At 42.9% G+C, this 19,445-nt stretch overlaps 1 protein-coding gene across 1 annotated transcript; it reads right to left on the reverse strand.

The window, feature by feature from the left end:
* Positions 1-8,026: 8,026 nt before the first annotated feature.
* Positions 8,027-17,799, reverse strand: LOC308322552 (stanniocalcin-2-like). Its single transcript, XM_080773900.1, has 4 exons — positions 17,336-17,799; positions 14,384-14,526; positions 11,510-11,721; positions 8,027-10,304 (listed from the first exon to the last, which is right to left on the reverse strand). Exons 1-4 carry the CDS (start codon positions 17,475-17,477, stop codon positions 9,923-9,925), a joined length of 879 nt encoding a protein of 292 aa, XP_080630026.1. The 5' UTR covers positions 17,478-17,799; the 3' UTR covers positions 8,027-9,922.
* Positions 17,800-19,445: the final 1,646 nt, after the last annotated feature.

The following is a 19,445-nucleotide window of genomic DNA, read 5'->3' on the forward strand; positions in this document are numbered from 1 at the left end:
GATTGAGTGTGAGAGTGAGAGAGATAGAGAAAGGGAGAATTAAGGGGGAGAGAGAGAGACTGACAACCATTTATTGGACAGCACTAAACTGAGCCCAGAGCAGAGCACTGCACACAGCAATCTCATTAAAATAAGCTGCTGCTATTTTCAGCTCGTAATCGAGCTGGAGAGCTTGATTAATCTGGCCTTCATGGTCAGATCTCAACCCCCTCAATTCGTTGACCACCATAAGGTACCCCCTCCAACCCTTATCCACCACATTTATAACAAATACACACAATTTGAAGGTATTGCTGTGTGTTTTAGCTAAATGCCAATCTAATCTATACCTCATGCTGTCACCATACCCGTCTAATATACCGGTCATTTATTATCCCAATTCATATATCTTAACCACTTTTAGCTCTATTCAATTGTCTTTGCTGATCTACAAGTTCACAACATGTCTTATCATGACGCTCTGCGAGCTTGTAAATCTCTTTTTTTTGTTCTCTCTTCTGAAATAACGAAAAGATTATAATTTAGGAAATGCAATACCAAAGGGATATTTCCCCACCACGACCCAAACAAATTGTTCCGCAAACCCTACAATGGATCCTGACCCATTGTTTGGGAAACACTGATGTACGCTAACCTCCTCAGCTGGTGTCTCTGCCCTGCAGTCCCTACGGCAGACCCCACCCATTCTATAGCGTGTCTCACTCCACCCCAGTCCGCTGTGCTGCTGGTCCTGTTGGGGTGGTTTAACTGCACAATGAGTTTCAGCGTTGCCATGTCCACTTGTTATAAGCGACATTGGGCTCATCTTTCTTCTCCTTTTCTGTAAAGTCGCTTGTAAATATTGGCGGCTTACGGATTGCATTTATTGAGGGGCTTCGTTGCTTATTTGGGCATGCTTCCTAATGTCGTTTAAAACAGTGGTTGTCAAACGTTTTCACGTATTTGGTACCAGGGACCACCATACAAGAGTTGTGTAGTTAAAATGTTTCAAATTTAAAATAATTATATATTTTGTTCAAGATTTATTTTTAAATAGTAGATCGGCTATTTCCAAATAACAGGTAGGTGGTGGGTTTGAAGTGGGGTTTTTTTGGATGCTATATTAAGTCATTTGGCTGGGGACCCTGCGTGTGTGCGCGATCATACAGCATAGTTGCTTCTTTTGGGATTGTTTTCGTAGACCTGACCGCTTGTTTCTTTTGCAAAATCTGGCAACACTGGTGACTGAGTTTCCTTATATTCTTTCTCTTTGCATAACCGACTACCGATCCAGGTGTCAGTCTCAGGTGTTAGACAAATGAAGGCACAATTGTGTGTTCAGTGGTCCATCCGTGTCACTGGAAGCACAAACTTGAAAATGAGGTCAGACAGATTATGACATTTACATTGTGTTATCATTACTTTAATACTATAGTTGTATAAGAGATTGCTGCATTTTGCAGGTTTCAAAGAAAGCAAACCCTTTCTTTGTTACTCTCTTTCTTGGTTTCTCTGATCTAACTGTCAGTTAATTCCCGTTCCTTTTTTCAGATCATCCTGTATGAGGGGGAAGTTAACGCAGCAAGCACGGCCAGGACATGGACGAATTAGTGATTGGGGCCGGATCAAGTCAAATCAAGACCAGTCAGATCTGGCCCAGAATATCACCTGATTCAACCAACATCAATTCTGCCCACTATAAAGACGGACGTCTTGGATGACTCAGAGAGAGAACGATCGAGGCCAGATCAACTTAAGGGGGTGCATACTTATAGTTTAGACTAGGTTTAGGTGTGCTGCCCCGTGGACGGTGGGAGGTTAGGTTTAGGGTGAGGGTTTGAGATAGGTTGTAGTTGTAGAACTAATGACTGGTCTCTAACCAATGACTAGTCTAAACCAAAAACTGTCTAAACTATAAGTACTGCACCCCAACTTAAGTCATTTACTAGTCGGATCTGGCCCAGAATAAGCTATATTATTTCAACGGGTGAAGACGTCCTGGAAATGATGTAAAGATCATCCCCATATGGCCTATAGTCCTGAACGTCACCAGAGGATGTCATCATAACGTGTGTGTGTGTGTGTGTGCGTGTGTGTGTGTGTGCGTTTTGATTGATTGATTTATTAACAGTTTGCAGAATTACAGTACATTTCAAGTACAACTCAATACACAAACTGTTAACAGTGAGTGGACGACACCATACATATAAAGCATTACACACTTGTTTACAATTTTCAATTCATCAAAACATTTAGAGACGTACGAATATACACAACTATATAGTCAAAAAGAAATCATCATAGGAGGTAAAAAGGGAGACCAGACCCATTGCAGTGTGAGTGTGTGTGTGTGTGTGTGTGTGTGTGTGTGTGTGTGTGTGTGTGTGTGTGTGTGTGTGTGTGTGTGTGTGTGTGTGTGTGTGTGTGATGAGGGTTATATCTACCTTGCTCTGTCGGCTACTGACTGCTGAGTCCAGTGGATCTGATCTGACCCAGCCAGGCCTACTGTTGAGGGCCCAGAGTAACCTGAGCAGAATGTCAACACAGAATCTCTTTGATGTCAGCTGTGTCCTGTGTCAGCGGTTCCTCCTAAGTGCAAGTTGCAACACGCTATGTGCTCCCCATGGAAACTAAGGCGGTGCAATAGAAGTTCCTCTCTATAGACACACAGTAATATTGAGCTAAACAATATTCTAACATCAGTGTTCAAAGGTATACATACATACATACATACATAACCCTATCTTGGAGTATTTTTAAATAAATTAAGGTATGGTGGGCTGGGCTTTTTACAAAAAAGCCCCCCTTTTAAATACTACACACATACAACATACCTACACATACATACATTTCAGAAGTTTTAGCAGTTTTTAAGGACCCACTTTTAGGCCAGTGCACCAGAGCAAACTCTTGCCTTTTTTTAAACCCTACCCATTTTAACCAAATACATACATACAGTACATACATACACACACGCACGCACATATATATATATATATATATATATATTAGAGCTGGGACTCGATTAAAAAAATTAATCTAATTAATCAGAGGCTTTGCGATTAATTAATCTAGATTAATCGCATTTTAATCGCATATCATTATTTGACCCGAGAACAGTGAGAAAGCAATTTTTTCAAATGGATTTTGGTATTATGACTTTATGAGTAAAGGAATGAATAGTGAATACATAAACTTCAGCAACAAAACATTGTTTATTGTGTCAGACGAAGCTATCTGTAGCACTTTTTGCAGCCCCATATCTTCGACCACCGTAAGTGGTCTACAGTTGACTGCAACCCAGTAAGCCAGGGAGTTTGTTATTTTGTCAGACTTGGACTTAGTCATATTGCCTCTGAAACCAGGCATCAGGTCGAGTGTAGGTTGCGACGTTGAAGAAGACGGAGTAACGTGAACTTCCACGCTAGCAGCAACATGTTTGGCATTGATGTGATATGTGAGGGACGATGTGCTGCGGTGATAGGCAAATTCTTTGTTGCATAATATGCATACAACTGCATTTCTGTCCACGCTTCCATCCGCTCGCTTTTTAAATCTAAATTTCCCACTAAATTTCCCAAGCTGCGCGTTCTTATTTGGGTCTGCATTCATGCTAACGTGTGCCGTTTCAGTTTGTTGTTATCGTCTAGTACTAGCGGAAGTGAATGCTCAGACAGCAATGTTGCTGCTGGGTGCGTCAGCATCTTAGGTAAGTGGAAACGTGCGCCCAGTGAGAAACGTTCCGGTTCGGCGGTGAAAACAAAATATGCGATTAAATGCGTTAATTATTTTAACGCGTTAATTTTTCTGTAGTTAATTAATCTAAATTAATCGCAATTAGTCCCGGCCCTAATATATATATATATACATACACATTACACACACACACACTCACACACACATAAGGACGTGAATACATCTTGTGAGGGTCCAGCAGAGCATGCATTCATTCCCTGCTGATGGTTCTTAAATGATTAATTCCCGGAGTCATTAATTAATCACTTCACGCCAGATCACCTGGAGAGGTCACAAAAGCACCTGCAGCTCTCAACATCTCAGGTTTCTTCTCACAGAGACACAGAGCCCAATGCTGCCACTAAACGCAGACCTGATTACTGTTGATACCTTATTGATGCAGTCTCTGTTGCCATATCAACCTGCTAGCAGTACCCTTCATACAATAGGTGAGTTGTAGGTCAGCCATAAGCTGTTGCTGTAGTCACTCAGCACAGACATGTTACATTGTATAATATCATGACTATAATACAGTCAGTGTGACAGGCGTTTTTTCTAATGTTGTTATTGGGGTTTTTTTACAAGGTGTGGTAGCGAACCATCTATCTATCTATCCATCCATCCACCATCACCCCACCCCACCCCTCTCTCTCTCTCTCTCTCTCTCTCTCTCTCTCTCTCTCAATCATACTTTCAGGCAGAAGGCTCAAATCCGGTGTCAATGAGTGGGGAGACAGTACCACCCAGTGGTCATTTGACATCACTACACATGAGGAGTGGTTGGCAGTCAAAGGTGTCCTGTATTGTTATAGGTTGTGCAGGGCGGCAGTAACTGCATGACTGCAGCAGTAGCAATATTGATCTGATCTTCAGTTTATTCGAAAGATTATGGCATAATAATTAGTGGAGTTTGGTCCAAGGTAGTGATCAGATATTAATATACATACTACATGTAGCCTATATATTAGTATGTCAATTGTCAACCTTTAGACAAATGGAAAACCACAAGGATGTGTGTGTGTGTGTGTGTGTGTGTGTGTGTGTGTGTGTGTGTGTGTGTGTGTGTGTGTGTTTCATTTGGACAATCCAATTAGTCCTCAGTAAATAAACCTTTCGTAGTGTATAAGTAGGAACAACATTTAGACATCTTCTCTGCAAAACCAGGGCACTGCTACATGTTTAGCATGGCAATATACACCGTCGGGGCAGCACTGGCAGCTAATAAAAACGGACACCCTCAACGGATCGGAAGAATTACACACACACACAATCCAGAGCCACTGACGTAAACGTTTAAGCCCTTCAATGCGGTGGATATTTCCAGTCCTTGAAACTTAACACATTAATTGTCAGGATGGGAGGTGGAAAGTCAAACGAGAATGGGTGTCTCTTAACCTGTGTAATACCTGAGATGGCTGGGCCATCTCTGTTAACCCATGCTACAGATGAGAGGCCTGCTTATGCAATAGACTGCAGTGGTGAAAAGTAACTAAGTACATTTACTCAAGTACTGTACTTAAGTAACATTTTGAGGTACTTTTACTTCTACATCTCGGAGCCAAACATTGTACTTTTACTCCACTACATTTATTTGAAAACTATATGTAACCAAGTGTACCAAAGGATTTACTTTTGTATGACTACGCCACCTTGAGATAGCTCAAAGACTTAACTAGACCAGTAAACTGGGTTCCCCACAAAATGCAAGTTTGTTTATAAGGACTTGAGACGGTGTTCCACAAACAGGACATTTAAAGATAAAGTACAAAACATTTATCATAATATATCATGCGATCAATATCGTTAAAAACCAGGTAGACTATTAAAACCAAACAAGTTAACACATGAAAACAGCTCAAAGAAACAGAAAAACAGAAATGGCTCAAAATACTAAAAGCAATAAAATCAACATATTAACTCAAACTAAACAAAGTAAACTAAAACAAAACAAAGCAGCCGTGGCAATCTACAGGATGAAATAAAAACAAACACTTTAATTACGTTACACCAACAAACACAAAGTAGGCTTAAACAACAATGTCTGTTTGCATACCTTCAGTTGTCTGTACTTGACACTCCCTCTCGCCACAGCAATGTTTGGTACATGATCAACCTGAATTATAACAGCAGAGTTATTTACAATTATCAGATAGTATAAACCTCATTAAACCAATAGGCATGAAACACCTTACTCACCCTGGCAACAGCATTAACCCAGCATAGTGTATGACTCAGGTCTCAGGACCCACAGCCATGTAACCACCAAGCAGACTATTGTTTGGTAGACTACAAGGCCTTTAAATAGTAACACTGATTGAAACCCAGGAAGTGGCAGGGCAGCCAGTCTACTGTGGCCCCAAAGGCTCAATTCCAGCCGGCTACATATAGTTACTAGTTACTTTGTAGATTTTGATTATTATTACAAAACATACATTAATGATAGATCTTCTATGATATAAAAAGTTATTGGTATGTGTGTGTGTGTGTGTGTGTGTGTGTGTGTGTGTGTGTGTGTGCGTGTGCGTGTGCGTGTGTGTGTGTGTGTGTGTGTGTGTGTGTGTGTGTGTGTGTGTGCGTGCGTGCGTGTGCGTGTGTGTGTGTGCGCACACGTGTGCGAGCGTGCGTGTGCGTGAGTGTGTGTCAGTGTGTGTGTTCATTGCTAACCATCTTTTGCTGGTGTTTGTTGAATATTTTAAGTATTAAAATGCTATGATGAAAGACACAAGTTGTACAGAATACAGACAAAAAAATGTTTTAATGATTAGAAGATACATATGACTTCATGAGTCCAAACATTTTACAACAAGTACTGTATGCCCAATGTCTTACAGGTGAGTTACAACATCGTAGACCATGTTCTGTATCCGAAACCGGTGAAAGAAGGGAAGTCCATGTGCATAGAAGAAGGTAAAGAAGTAATGCAGCAACGGAATACCGAAAATACAGATTACATGGATAGTTTAATTCCCTCTGAACACAAAAACAAAAGAAAGAATTGTCATTCAAGCCACTACAGTATTACATTAAACCTAATGATAGAACGCTGAACAGATTGTTGATTTACAAACTTACAGTACATTCTCAATAGGATTAGCTTATGTCTTGTAAATTGTGGTGGGACCGTCAAAGGAATCCCAGCTTTCAAAACTGAATATACAGGTAGAACAGAAAGATTACATCAGCCGGGGCAGACGGCCTTAACTGATGGTTCCGACCTCCGGGGGGGTTCCTAAAAAATCTCCCTGTGATCGGAAGAAAAGCCTTGTTAAAACCTTATCATACTGTGTATATATACTATACAAGAAAACAAAGTGAAAACATCTTAGTGGAGCCCCCAAAAAAAAAGGAAAAGAAAAAAGTGAGCGCATCTCCAGAGTTGGTTTTGCCTGCTCCGAGTGCTTTACAACATTTAGTGTGATGTGCTTTCAAATCGTCTCCTGAAGCTACAGAGCATGTGACTGGCCTGATATGGTCAGATGCCCTCGTCTGTGGGCCTGGAAGAGAAGCGGGAGGAGGAAGAGAAAGACGGAGCGAGTCACCATCGAGTGGAGCTCTCTCTCTCTCTCTCTCTCTCTCTCTCTCTCTGCATCTGGTGTCCTCTGCCTCTTTCTGTGGCAGGCTCTTGGCTGAGGCCCAGAGGAATTCTCTGGTGGCCTTGGTAAATATAACATTTAGAATAACAGCTCCAAAGCCCCTGTGTGTAGACTTAACCCAGTTCCTGGGCCCTTGCTGTGCTGCCTGCGGGCGGCTCTAGTGAGGGTGGGTGGGTGGGTGGGTGGGTGGGGGGGGGGGGGGGTGTGGAGGAGCATGCCTTCTTGTCTCTCCTGACCTAGGTAAGAGATCCGGAGAAATAAAGGCTAATTTAGAGAAGGCCGGGGATCGGATCGGATCGGATCGGGCATCTTTCTTTGGCCACAGGGACACTATAGAACAGAGTTGCAAAGGCTGTTCCTGGAGAAGAGTTCAAGCTGGTCCTAAGGAGCAAGTGGGGAAACAGTGTTCCATTTCCCGCACGGTGTAAGTTGATTAAGCTGAGACAATCACGGCGCTGCAAATAATCAGGCATGTGGCGTGTTTAAGGTCCTGTCCGGAGCTTCAACTCGAAGATCCCATGACAGCTCAGCCTCCGCTGACCTCGTTTCAACTCTGAACCTTCAGCTACGTAGCAGCACAGCCCAGGAATCCCAACTGACAGTTATGCCAAAGTGCAAGATCATGGCTCAAAATTAACGTAAAAAAAAAAATGTTCTGCGTTTATTGAATTCTTGATTTAAAATCTCCCCCCCCCCCCCCCCCCCCCACCCCCCCCCACCCACCCAACAGTATCGTCCATTAACTTGAAAATCACAGAGAAAAGGTCACTGTGGACACCAACAAGTTTAGGCACCATGATGTGTGTGATATCTGAAAGAAGATGGCGGATTTGTTGAATGTGTCTCGTTTACACCAAACTTTGTACTATACGACTATGCATTATCTCTTTGCTGCAATAGACTGGGTAGCAAGCAATTGAAAAGAGGAAACCATGTCTTTAAACAGAATTCACATATTACTGTGTTACTGGGCAATACAATCAATATTTTTGACCATGAACAACTCTCAACTAACGCTACGGATACCGCAGATGACAATAGCATTACTCCACAATGTCAAGAAAGTTCCCGAAGCAGTTCCATTAACAACGTATGTGCTGTTGACTTTTTAGACTCAGAGTGGTAGTTGGAGATTTAAAAAAACAAATGGCTTAAATTTAATAGCAGTATTAACAGTAATTAAACAGAGCATGTATCCAGATACAGTACCTGCAGAACTAACCATGGCAGTAGTGCCATGTGTATGTAACTACACCTTGAAATCCTGTGTTAATTTAAAGCAAATTATAATCTTTCTACATAATCTCCATATGGGTCCTCACTAATGCTGCGTTTTAGAGGTGGACTATAGATGGTTTGAAAATATTCCTTCCAATCATCGGTCGCTAAAAAAGGTTTTCAAACTCCTTGTTGAGATAGATAAAATGCATCAATATGTGGATCGTCTTTTAGAGTGGAGTTTCTCTTGATGAATGTACAATTAAGTTTGTTGGCTTCTTGGCGATAAAAAAAACCCCTCATGCACTGCAAGTCATATGTGCCAGAACTGGACTTCAAACCTGTACAATTTGTATTTAATAATCAAGTATCTAGAATTATAATACACATTCCCACTTGGAAACAACTAACGTTGTGCTGTATGTTACATATCTACACGACCAATGGTTGATGGGTGCAACGACAGAGAGCACACCATACACTATATCATATATAGCATATCAGCATTGCATATGGTAGCTATATTTATACATGTTTATATAAATATAGATAAGTATATTTCTATGTACATTTTGATATTTAAACATTGCATAAAGAATAAAATAAATAATACAAACATAATCAAATCCTACAATAAGTATGGTTTTGAGAAATGCTATATTAGAACCAAAATAGACCTACTGATAATCATGGTAACAATTATTACTATTCAATAATGAACAAAAACAAACAAACAAAAATAAAATGTGGCCATACAATGTGGAGTAACTGTACATACTGTACATACTGTACACCACATTTACCCTGCAAGTTGACCATTTGGGACCGCTGGAATGACTGGAGACCAGGAATACAGACAGACCTTCTGTCCTTCTGCTCAGTCTGTCCGGAAAGTAAGTATTGTAAGTAGTGTGTGTGTGTGTGTGTGTGTGTGTGTGTGTGTGTGTGTGTGTGTGTGTGCGTGCGTGCGTGCGTGCGTGTGCGTGTGCGTGTGTGTGTGTGTGTGTGTGTGTGTGTGTGTGTGCGGTGCAGTGCACACACGCGGGCGAACAAACATGCGCGAATGAATGTGTGTTTTAACCACTTAAACCCTATTTTCAATATACAGTATAGTTTAAAAAATGACGATTGATCTTTTTTGCCTATAATGAATGACATGCCCGAAATAGCAAAGCCAGGTTGAAAGTGGTTAAATGAATGTGTGTTTGGCCGGTGTATGCTTGGTCGCACAGACGTGTTCACACACACACACACACACACACACACACACACACACACTCACACACACACACTCACGCACGCACGCACGCGCATACTGTAGTGATCCTGTGAATGCTGTGTGCGGGGGCGGGGGGTCAAAGGTTGTCGGGCTCATTGTGGAGGGTTTCGTTTTGTTTTCACCTCCGGATGTCGGCTTCGGGGTCCTCCTGCTCGGCCACCACCCCGGCCTCGGGGCTCTGACGCCGCGGCCCGCCCTGACTGCGGTTGCGGTGGTGGGCGGCGTTGAAGCCGCCCTTGCCGGGCTTGTCTTTGTCGCCTTGCCGGGGGGGTCGAACGTGCTCGGGCTCGTGGTGGGAAGGCGGCGGCGGGGGTCCCGGGCGGCGAGGGTCAGAAGCGCCGGCCGGCCCCGCGGGAGACGGGGTGAGGGAGGAGCACAGGCTCAGGCTGTCGCACAGGGCCCCCCAGTTCTGCTCGCATTGCAGCCGCACGCTCCGGATCAGCGCCTCCTTCACCTCCTCGCCGCAGCTCAGCAGGATGTTTACCAGCTCCACGTATGGACTGGACGGAGAGAGAGAGAGAGAGAGACGCAGGTCGCATTCAGTGACGGGTCAGTTCATCATGTTGATGACTGTTGCAATTTAAACACTTGCCAGATGGCATTTTGGGCATGTCGGTGTATAGGCAAAATATTTTTGTCAGGTGAAACCTGACTAATCAAATCAGCGCGTTTATCATTAATATGACTAATTCATAATATCATAAACATACACGTTACTAAAATAATAATAATAATGTATGTATGACTATGACTATAATGTCTTGTTTTAAAAGACGTTGTAAGATTTTCACAACAATCTACAAAAAGATCACAAGATTCAGATTGCAGACTATTTTTCTTGTTGAAGATTTTTTAACTTTATTAAAAAAAAAAGGAATAGCAGATCTACATGCTCATAAGGCATCACATTATCGTGACAATAAAGTGCAAATAGATGGAAGAGTAGGACAAGCTAAGACACGGCACGACAATGCCAAAGACTCCATGGTCTGAGTTATATTATGGTCAATTTGCAATTGGGTTTGGGTTGGTTGATATTTTTATTACCTCGGTCCTGGGTCTGTTTATCATTATGTGTTATACCCGAGTAGATCCGAGAACACCACTGTAACATCTCGGAACTGATCGGATCTTGGAACAAATTTCACGGGTCCAAAAGAACTGGAAAGCATGCATGTCATTTCAGATTTTATTGCATTGGCTATTAAAAAACAGCAGATATATAAGCTCACACAAGCTTGCACATCTGCTATTTTTGAACATTTTTGTGAGAACTGCTGATTTAGGATATAGAATCGGCCTCAACCATTTTGTGCGGGAACCCCTTTTGGTGTTTTAAACATTATGTTATAATTTAGCTATGTTAAATGATAACATAATGTTTATATGTTATAAAATAGCAGATCTACAACTAGATCTACAACTGCTATTTTTGAAAAATCGTAAAAATGTGTGGCGCAAATCTTTGAATATATATTCTTTCAACGTGAATGTTTTAAACTCAGATCTAAATGGGTTAATGGGTTATAGTTCCAGTCGATCATTTTGGACAAGTGAAGAGCTCTAGTTCAGGCAACATGAACACAGAGATGGTGCGAGAGGACTTGACTTGCGGGAGAACATTGAATGTGTGCAACAAAGATGCAAAGACACATTAGAGATGTAGGTGGTGTAGTACTAGACTGCGGACATGGTGGTCACTTACCCTTTGGGAAAGAGGTCTTGGAAGTGGATCATCTCTACCATCACGGCAACATTCTCCTTCGCGGCGGAACAGAGGTTGTGCTTGATGTAACACTCCCGTTGTAGCTGAAACACCATTTCCTTGATGGACACGCACTTCCTACTAATACAGCTGAACTTGTGGCGAAGGCCGTGGGCCATGCACTTAAGGGCATCCTTGATGAAAGATTTCCCCTGTGTACGCACAAGCGCATGCACACACACACGCACGCACGCACACACACACACACACACACACACACACACACACACACACACACACACACACACACACACACACACACACACACACACACACACACACACACACACACACACACACACACACACACACACACACACACACACACACACACACAGGGCCTCATTTAAGAGTGAACTGAATGCGACACCTGACAAAACCTGACAAAGCATTGTATTGATGTTGTTTTTCCCGTGAAGTACAGTTTAAACTGTGATGAGTTTTTTGAGTAATCCTCCCTGTCATAACCCGGCCCGTTGGGCCATGACAAATTGAGGAGGACACAGAGCAGTGTTCAAAATAACAATAATTTATTCGTAAGAGATAACTAATAATACTTAATATAAATGATAATGCTTACAAAAAGTATGAGATGTGGTAGTCAGTAAGATCAGTGGTGTCAGTGTGGATGTGTGGTTAATATGGTGAAGGTGTGTTCAAATCAAATGGTGAGGAAATGGTGAGGAGCAGCAAACAGAATGGTGCTGTCATCTGGAGTGGGACCAAGAGAATGGCTAGCAAGCCCTCTTTATAGGAGTTCCAGGAGCACTGATCAGGTGCTCCTAATGCACCTAACGAGTTGTCTCAAGTGGGCGGACGCCCACATGATCTGTGGGGGAAACACACAGACAGGGCAGTACACCATATAGACAGCATAGGCCCTGCAGGCCAGGCCAAGGGGCCGTGACATCCCCTAGTTCTTCGGAGCACACCACTCCAATGACTGGCTTTGTGTGTCCCTCCCTATGTGTTTATGTATGTCTGTTTGGGGATATGAACAGCTGCAATACCACTGGGTGACCTAAAGAGGCACTGTTGAGCAGCCTAAAGGGCCTTTCACATTGAGCGCTATCACTATAAGAATTTAAGTATAACTAGCAATAAAACTGTACCGTACCGTACCATACCGTACAGAGTACAGTACAGTAACTATCACTATACAAGTATAGTTGCACCACTCCGTTCATACGGGTGTGATTGTTTTTCCCCATAACCCTGTCTGAAGTAGCCTCATATGGTCAGACCATTTCACCACATGAGAGTCTGAATCACAAGTCAGCATGTCCGTTTTTTCACAGAGAAAACAGGAAACTCTCTGACTGGCAGCAGGCTGATTTTTTGTGATAGGGGGGCGGTCCTTAACCACTTTTAACCAACGTGTTACTTTTAGTGTTTTATTGCTTTTAATTCTTGTCTTTTATTCGTTATTTTTCCCTAATAAAGTTGTCATTTTCTATGTTCTCCCCCCTGGCCCCCCTCACATGTATTATTATTATTATTATTATTATTATTATTATTATTATTATTATTATTATGTTTTATAGTCTCGTGTTGCCAGATGATGGGAGATCTCTGACTATCAATACATTATCTAAATGCATTACGAGAACAGCTGCGATAACGGCTGCAGAATTAGTTCTGCAAAGATTTATTTCTCTGAACGTCCGATTGTTTCCACCCAGGGGGGGAGGGGGGATTGCCCTTTCGTTGAGAAGTGGATGTTTGTTTTTCACCACGGGTTTGAGTCCAGGTGATGACATAATGGCTGAGAAAGTGCAGCTGTCGTAAGAGTGTACCGCGTGCGTGTAACGCAAACGATATAGGGGGCACTACTAAAGTATGCGTTTAATTACGTTGACAAATATTCTGTCACTCAATCAAATCGGATAAATTCAAGCCGTGGAGTATGTGGGCCTGACAAACATCTTGAGACTCAGTCAGGGCCTGGCTCAGTGAGGCAGAACCACAGTCTCTTGCACCCGTATGAAAGAAGAGCTGCTTCATGGGCCCGTGGCCAGCTGGCTACACCGTGACCCTAGCTGCACACCTTCCAGGCCAAACGAGACTCCATGGTTCTGACCTCCATGAGAGAGAAAAAGAGATTGTGAAGAGTGAATGTATACAGTTTTTTGAGTGTGTACACTAGTGTAGAATGTCTATTTACACTGTATCTTTATAGGTTCTGCAGGGGGGGGGAAATGCCACAAATGTACAGTATATTATACGCTAAGACACATTCGACTATTCGACTACCGAAGAACGTTTTCGGTAGATAAAATAGAGGATTCTGTATAAGGCTGCGCCTGTGCTTACTCTGAATCATAGACGACCCAGCCAAGGAGTTCTTGATCCCTCTGCAGTCAGGAAGGCTGTATCAGTCCATTAAGTCCAGAACAAGCTGGCTCTGTGAAAGCTTCTATCCTAGCATTGTGTCCTTTATGTGATGCCTAGACACCAGAATCGTATACTTGATTTGTCACATCACTGGTTTGCAGGTGTAAAGAAGTGGGTGAATTTCTTTCTTCTTATCGCTGTCTTTGTATAATGCTTTTGGCATAATGCTTGTTATATTATCTTAAATTCCTTCTTGTATTCCCTCCCACTATACCATCTACATTGTAACAACTATACTGGACCATGAAGTACCAGGTTGGTCCATTGTTCTATAGGTGTACGTGACATGCAGTTATATGCATAATGTGTTTGCTCTGCCTCACACACACAAAACATACAGACGTGTGTACACACACACACACACACACACACACACACACACACACACACACACACACACACACACACACAGTACATTACCTGGGAGTCAAACTTGCCAGCGTTGTGCAGGAAGGTCATGCAGATTTCCTGTAGCCCTCGTATCTCACAGGAGTTATTCTCAAAGCACTCAAACACACCGCAGCCGACATCCCCTGCGCTCACCAGGCAATGTTGGATCTCAGCTGCAAAGAGAGAATATGCATTGCAAAATTCATTGAACGTGGGTGTGTAAACCTTGACCCATAGGAATCAATTTGTCACACGGGAACGGTGCTCATCACCCTCTGAAGACACATGGGTGTGTTGTCACCATTAGTATGTTACAGCATTCACTGAGAGGAGACAAACACTATGCTACAGTATAGCGCTGTGTTTGTTGCACCAATGACAAAGTTGACGCAGAGACAGAGAGAGAGAGAGAGACAGATGTGTCTTGCCTGTCTTCGTGGTGAGCTGCCATCTGTCACAGATGCACCTAGCAGGAGAGAGGGGGAGACAGAACTCTGGCTTCCTGAGCAGAGGGGTTTCTGCAGAGGAACACTTGGTGATAGAGATACAGTATTACTGTGTCATTCTGCGCCAGATTCCGTCTGCACCGCCTAACATTGAACAAGGAGGATGGTGCATTGCAGATACAGCCCTAGACTAAACTGTGGAGGAAAATACAAACGCTGGAATTCCTGTCAAATTCTTTATGAAATGTGCATCAACAAGTCTCTCATTACAGCAGTGGAACAGTGCTGGATGGTACAGTGAAGATCTTTGTCGACAGCAGGCACTTCGAAGCGGGGAAATATGCATAATGCTTCAGTGCGTGAGAACCTATTTATTTTAGGACTGTGTGAAACAGTAGGGAGGACTCTCAGTTGCAATAACAGAACAGAGAAGATGTTGGTATGTAGCAATGTGACAATGTAACTAACATATGATGCTGCCCGAGTGTAGAATGGCACAGTGCCGTCTAGCTTTCTGCTGTAGCCAATGGAATACAGGAATAAAACAAATGATAGAGGACCAAAATGAATAACAGAGAGAGACTCCTTTTCAACCCCAAATTGTAGTTTGACAGTATGCATTAGGAAACGTGTCATCCAAGGATGTTAGTATGTCCCCTGACAAAGCCTTTTTAAGTTAATACATGATATTTTGCACTGTTGGCCTATATATATAGGCTACAAGTCAGACATGTCTTGTGAAATCGGCTGCTTGTGAAAAATATTAATGTTTTAATTGAATGCTGACACTAACTCAAGCCTGACATAATGCCATGACTGATATTACTGAGAAATTGAGAGTGCTGAGAAAAAAATATAGAACAGGGTAGTGTATTTCTGTAATAAATCGACTCCATGCGCAACAGCCATGGGTGAGAACAAGTTATTGGTTTGACTTGGTCAAAGAAAATATAGGGATTGTCTGTGATTTAGTTGAGATATTACGGTTGTCAACAAAGGGCCTCTGTTGGGGGCAGTAGTGAAAGGAGGGGCTTAGACACCGACTAGAACTCAGTGGTGGAAAGTACTAAGTACATTTACTCAAGTACTGTATACTCAAGTACAATTTTGACGTATTTTTTTACTTTTTCAGTAGCCTATTATGCTTCTATTCCACTATATCTCAGAGGCAAATATTATCCTTTTACTCCACTGCAGTTATTTGATTAGTAGGCTATAAAACATGCATTAACCTGCACTCAGCCTATATTTAAACTTTGGCTGTTTGAAAATAGCTGATCTACAAGTTCTGAAGTTCTTTTAACACAGTCTTTTACTTGTAACTGAGTATTTCTACATTGTGTGCATGGTATTGCTACTTTTACTTGAGTAAAAATGGCTGAGTAGTACTACCTATATACTTCTTCCATCACTGTATAGGCACTGAGTTGAACTTAGTAAGCAGGAAAAGTGAGCCGCTGTCGGCGGTGCTTGTGTTGGCATCACGGGAATGTGCTTGGATCGTACGAGCTGGCCGCAACGTGCATTGAATTACACAGAGGTGTTACCAGGGACTCTGCTGTGAAAAAAAACTGCCTTGGAGTTGTCCCCCTGACTGTATTGGCGTGGAAACAGATTATAACGCTGCTCTTAATCATTACGCACAGCGGGTCGGAGTCATTTCACTTTTAAAATCTCAGTGTGGGGAATTAAGCTGCAGCCAGGAATACTTACTGGTGCTTTGGGTATAGCCTCACGCACGCTACGCACATTTTGTTGTCTTAATGGCACGCCCCCCCCCCCCCATCAGACTACAACACATTATCGTGCACTGCACAGTGCACACTGACTCTGTACTATAACATAAAGTTCCATTTGAATTCGTTTCAATGCATGTATACTATGAACTGAGGAGGTGGGCTAATGGCATCTAGGCCACAATACACACAGATCGAAGCACATTTTATTTCCACAAATCTATACTCACATACATTTCTATATAGGCTAGCTCACATGCGGCAGCGCGTAAACACGCGCGTGCGCGCGCGCGCACACACACACACACACACACACACACACACACACCTAGATGCGTTACCGTATACATTACCTATTGCAGTTCTATTAATAGTTTACTAACATATTGGATTTCTGTCTGTGAGTATTTACAAGATATCGCCTTTCCAGTTAATCGAATAGGGGGCAGGCCTATAATATATGTGCGCAATTTTGTCCGATATGTACTTCCATAGTAAATAACGCACATATTAAGACCGGTATTTAAGTTTAGAACGGAAAAATCGGTCGAACGTGTTTCCCCTGCCTGCACGGTATAATGCTGCCACAGGAACACGTGTGTGTGTGTGTGTGTGTGTGTGTGTGTGTGTGTGTGTGTGTGTGAACACAAACACCTACAGACAGCAGGCTACACGCACGCACACACACACGTAGGCTACATGCTACACACACACCACACGCGACCCATATTATACTGTACACCCCCCATGCCAATGCCATGCATGCAGAGAGTAACAAGCCTCCTGTCCTCCTCTCTTACCTGTATTCTGCAGAGAGAGGCGTCCTTTCTGGCTGGCGGGCTTCTCCGGGGGGCTGTCATGAATGTCGATATTATCCGATCCCACTACTTGCTCAAAAACTGACAAAACCAACAACAGCGCTATAACCAATTTGACCAACATTCTGCCTTCTCTCCCTCTCTCTCTCTCCTCCAAAAGTGTCCCTTCGATTGTCAACGAATTCAAATCTGTAGTGTCTCTTTCTTGAGTTGTGTCAGTGTCAGTGTGTGTGTGTGTGTGTGTGTGTGTGTGTGTGTGTGTGTGTGTGTGTGTGTGCGTGAGTGCGTGTGTGTGACGTGTGTGTTTGTGTGTGTGTGTGTGTGTGTTTGCGTGCGCGTGTGTGTGTGGACAGAGTGTGAGTGCGTGTGCGCGTGTGTGTGTGTGTGTGTGTGTGTATATGTTGGGGGGTGCTCAATAAAACGGTGCGTCTGGTGTGATCGGAGCGGCTGTGCTGTAGTAGTGAGCGGTAGCAGCGGCAGGGATGCTGCCTATATCTCTCCCTGCCCGCCGGGTGTCAATTTAGATGAAGGACTTAAGCAGGTGTTGTCAGTCGGGGCTCCGCGACCAATCACAGAGGCAGACATCCACGTCCAAGGTTTAGGGGAGTGTCCAGTGAAAGTCCCTCTTTTTTTTCTTTCCTCCCTTCTCCACAAATCTGGAGCAGTAACGAAATATTCACAAGAAGAAGAAGAAGAAGCCCCGTGATTTATTATTTACAAGCCCTGCTGGCCCCTGCATATATGATATCCATGGAATTATCAAGCCATGCGCTTAATGCGCTTAATAGATGTCAGCAATTATGTCCCTGCATGCAAGAAGTCCTTTTAGCTCCTCCTAGCAGAGGATGTCTGTCTGTGTTGTATCTCCCGTATCGTTACTATACGTTGCTTTACATAATAAACGACCCATTATGCTACAATAATAATGTAGCTGCTCGCTTTCATTGTTGACTAAGTTAGATTGGATGCGTTTCATAGCAGCTGCGTGGATGGAGCAATTGTTTTACGGGAAATGGGTGAAGAGTCAGGAAGAAGTCTGTTGTTCGCACAAGCGAGCATCAGGGGGTCCGCTACACACAATGCACACTTTAGTTCCAGACAATGAGGTTAGCTAAACCAGCATTACATGATCTAAGAATAGCGGACCAACATTTGGCAGAGAGTGACGATGACTGCCTGTGTGTGTACGTGTGTGTGTGTGTGTGTGTGTGTGTCTCTCTCTTCTTTTATTTTCAAGAACAATGAGGATTCCAGTGTGGAGTGACTGAGGGAAAACATGAAAAAGGAAGAGAACAATCTAAACGTTGATCCGGCAGGTATAGCCTCTCTATAGTGAGTGAGAGGACACGAGCTGGCTGGACTGGTAATGAGCGGCTGAGATTGCATCACATCACTCAGAAGCCCCCCGCACACACACACACACACACACACACACACACACACACACACACACACACACACACACACACACACACACACACACACTCTGACACAGGGAAACAATCCGCGTGTAAGTGCATGTGCTGTTGTGCGTGTGTCATGTGTGAGAGGCACTGAGAGCTCGCGCGCAAGCGCCCATGCAAATGGGCAGGAGTGTGTTAAGGAGGTCACACAGACAGACAAGAAAGAGCAATGCTTAAAAAAAAGAAAATAAACAAAAGGAAGAAAAAAAGACAAGAGCAATGCTATATTAGCCTACTGTGTAGTTATTATACAATGAATGATCTTCCTGCTATATGTTGTCACATTAACTCGAGGCTTTTATGATCGATTTGCGAGATGACATGTATTTATCCTGAAACATATCCTGTTTCTTGAGGCACTACTACTAGTGACTATTGTTCTTGTATCTTTGTGATTATTTATTTTGGGATAAGAGCATAAATTGTAGCCTAAATAGTACATTTAGACTGACTCCTTTAGGAATAATATATGCTATTTTAAGGGAGATTTTTGTCCGAATTTGATTGAATGTGTAGGCCTGTAGGGCCTACCACATTACGAGAATGAATTAATAACAGAATAAGACGGGTTTATTGTCATCATCATGAGATTTAAATCTCCACGTCACACTAAATTAAGTTACACACGG

Source organism: Protomyctophum bolini (genome assembly GCF_963924005.1).
Source record: "Protomyctophum bolini genome assembly, chromosome: 10".
Lineage (NCBI taxonomy): Eukaryota > Metazoa > Chordata > Actinopteri > Myctophiformes > Myctophidae > Protomyctophum > Protomyctophum bolini.

Coding starts and splice junctions, on each gene's coding strand:
- LOC308322552 (XM_080773900.1), bottom strand. CDS start 17,477: ATGTTGGTCAAATTGGTTATAGCGCTGTTGTTGGTTTTGTCAGTTTTT. Junction 14,527..17,335: donor CCTCTCTCTGCAGAATACAG/GTAAGAGAGGAG, acceptor CTCTCTTTGCAG/CTGAGATCCAACATTGCCTG. Junction 10,305..11,509: donor CAAGACCTCTTTCCCAAAGG/GTAAGTGACCAC, acceptor CTCTCCGTCCAG/TCCATACGTGGAGCTGGTAA.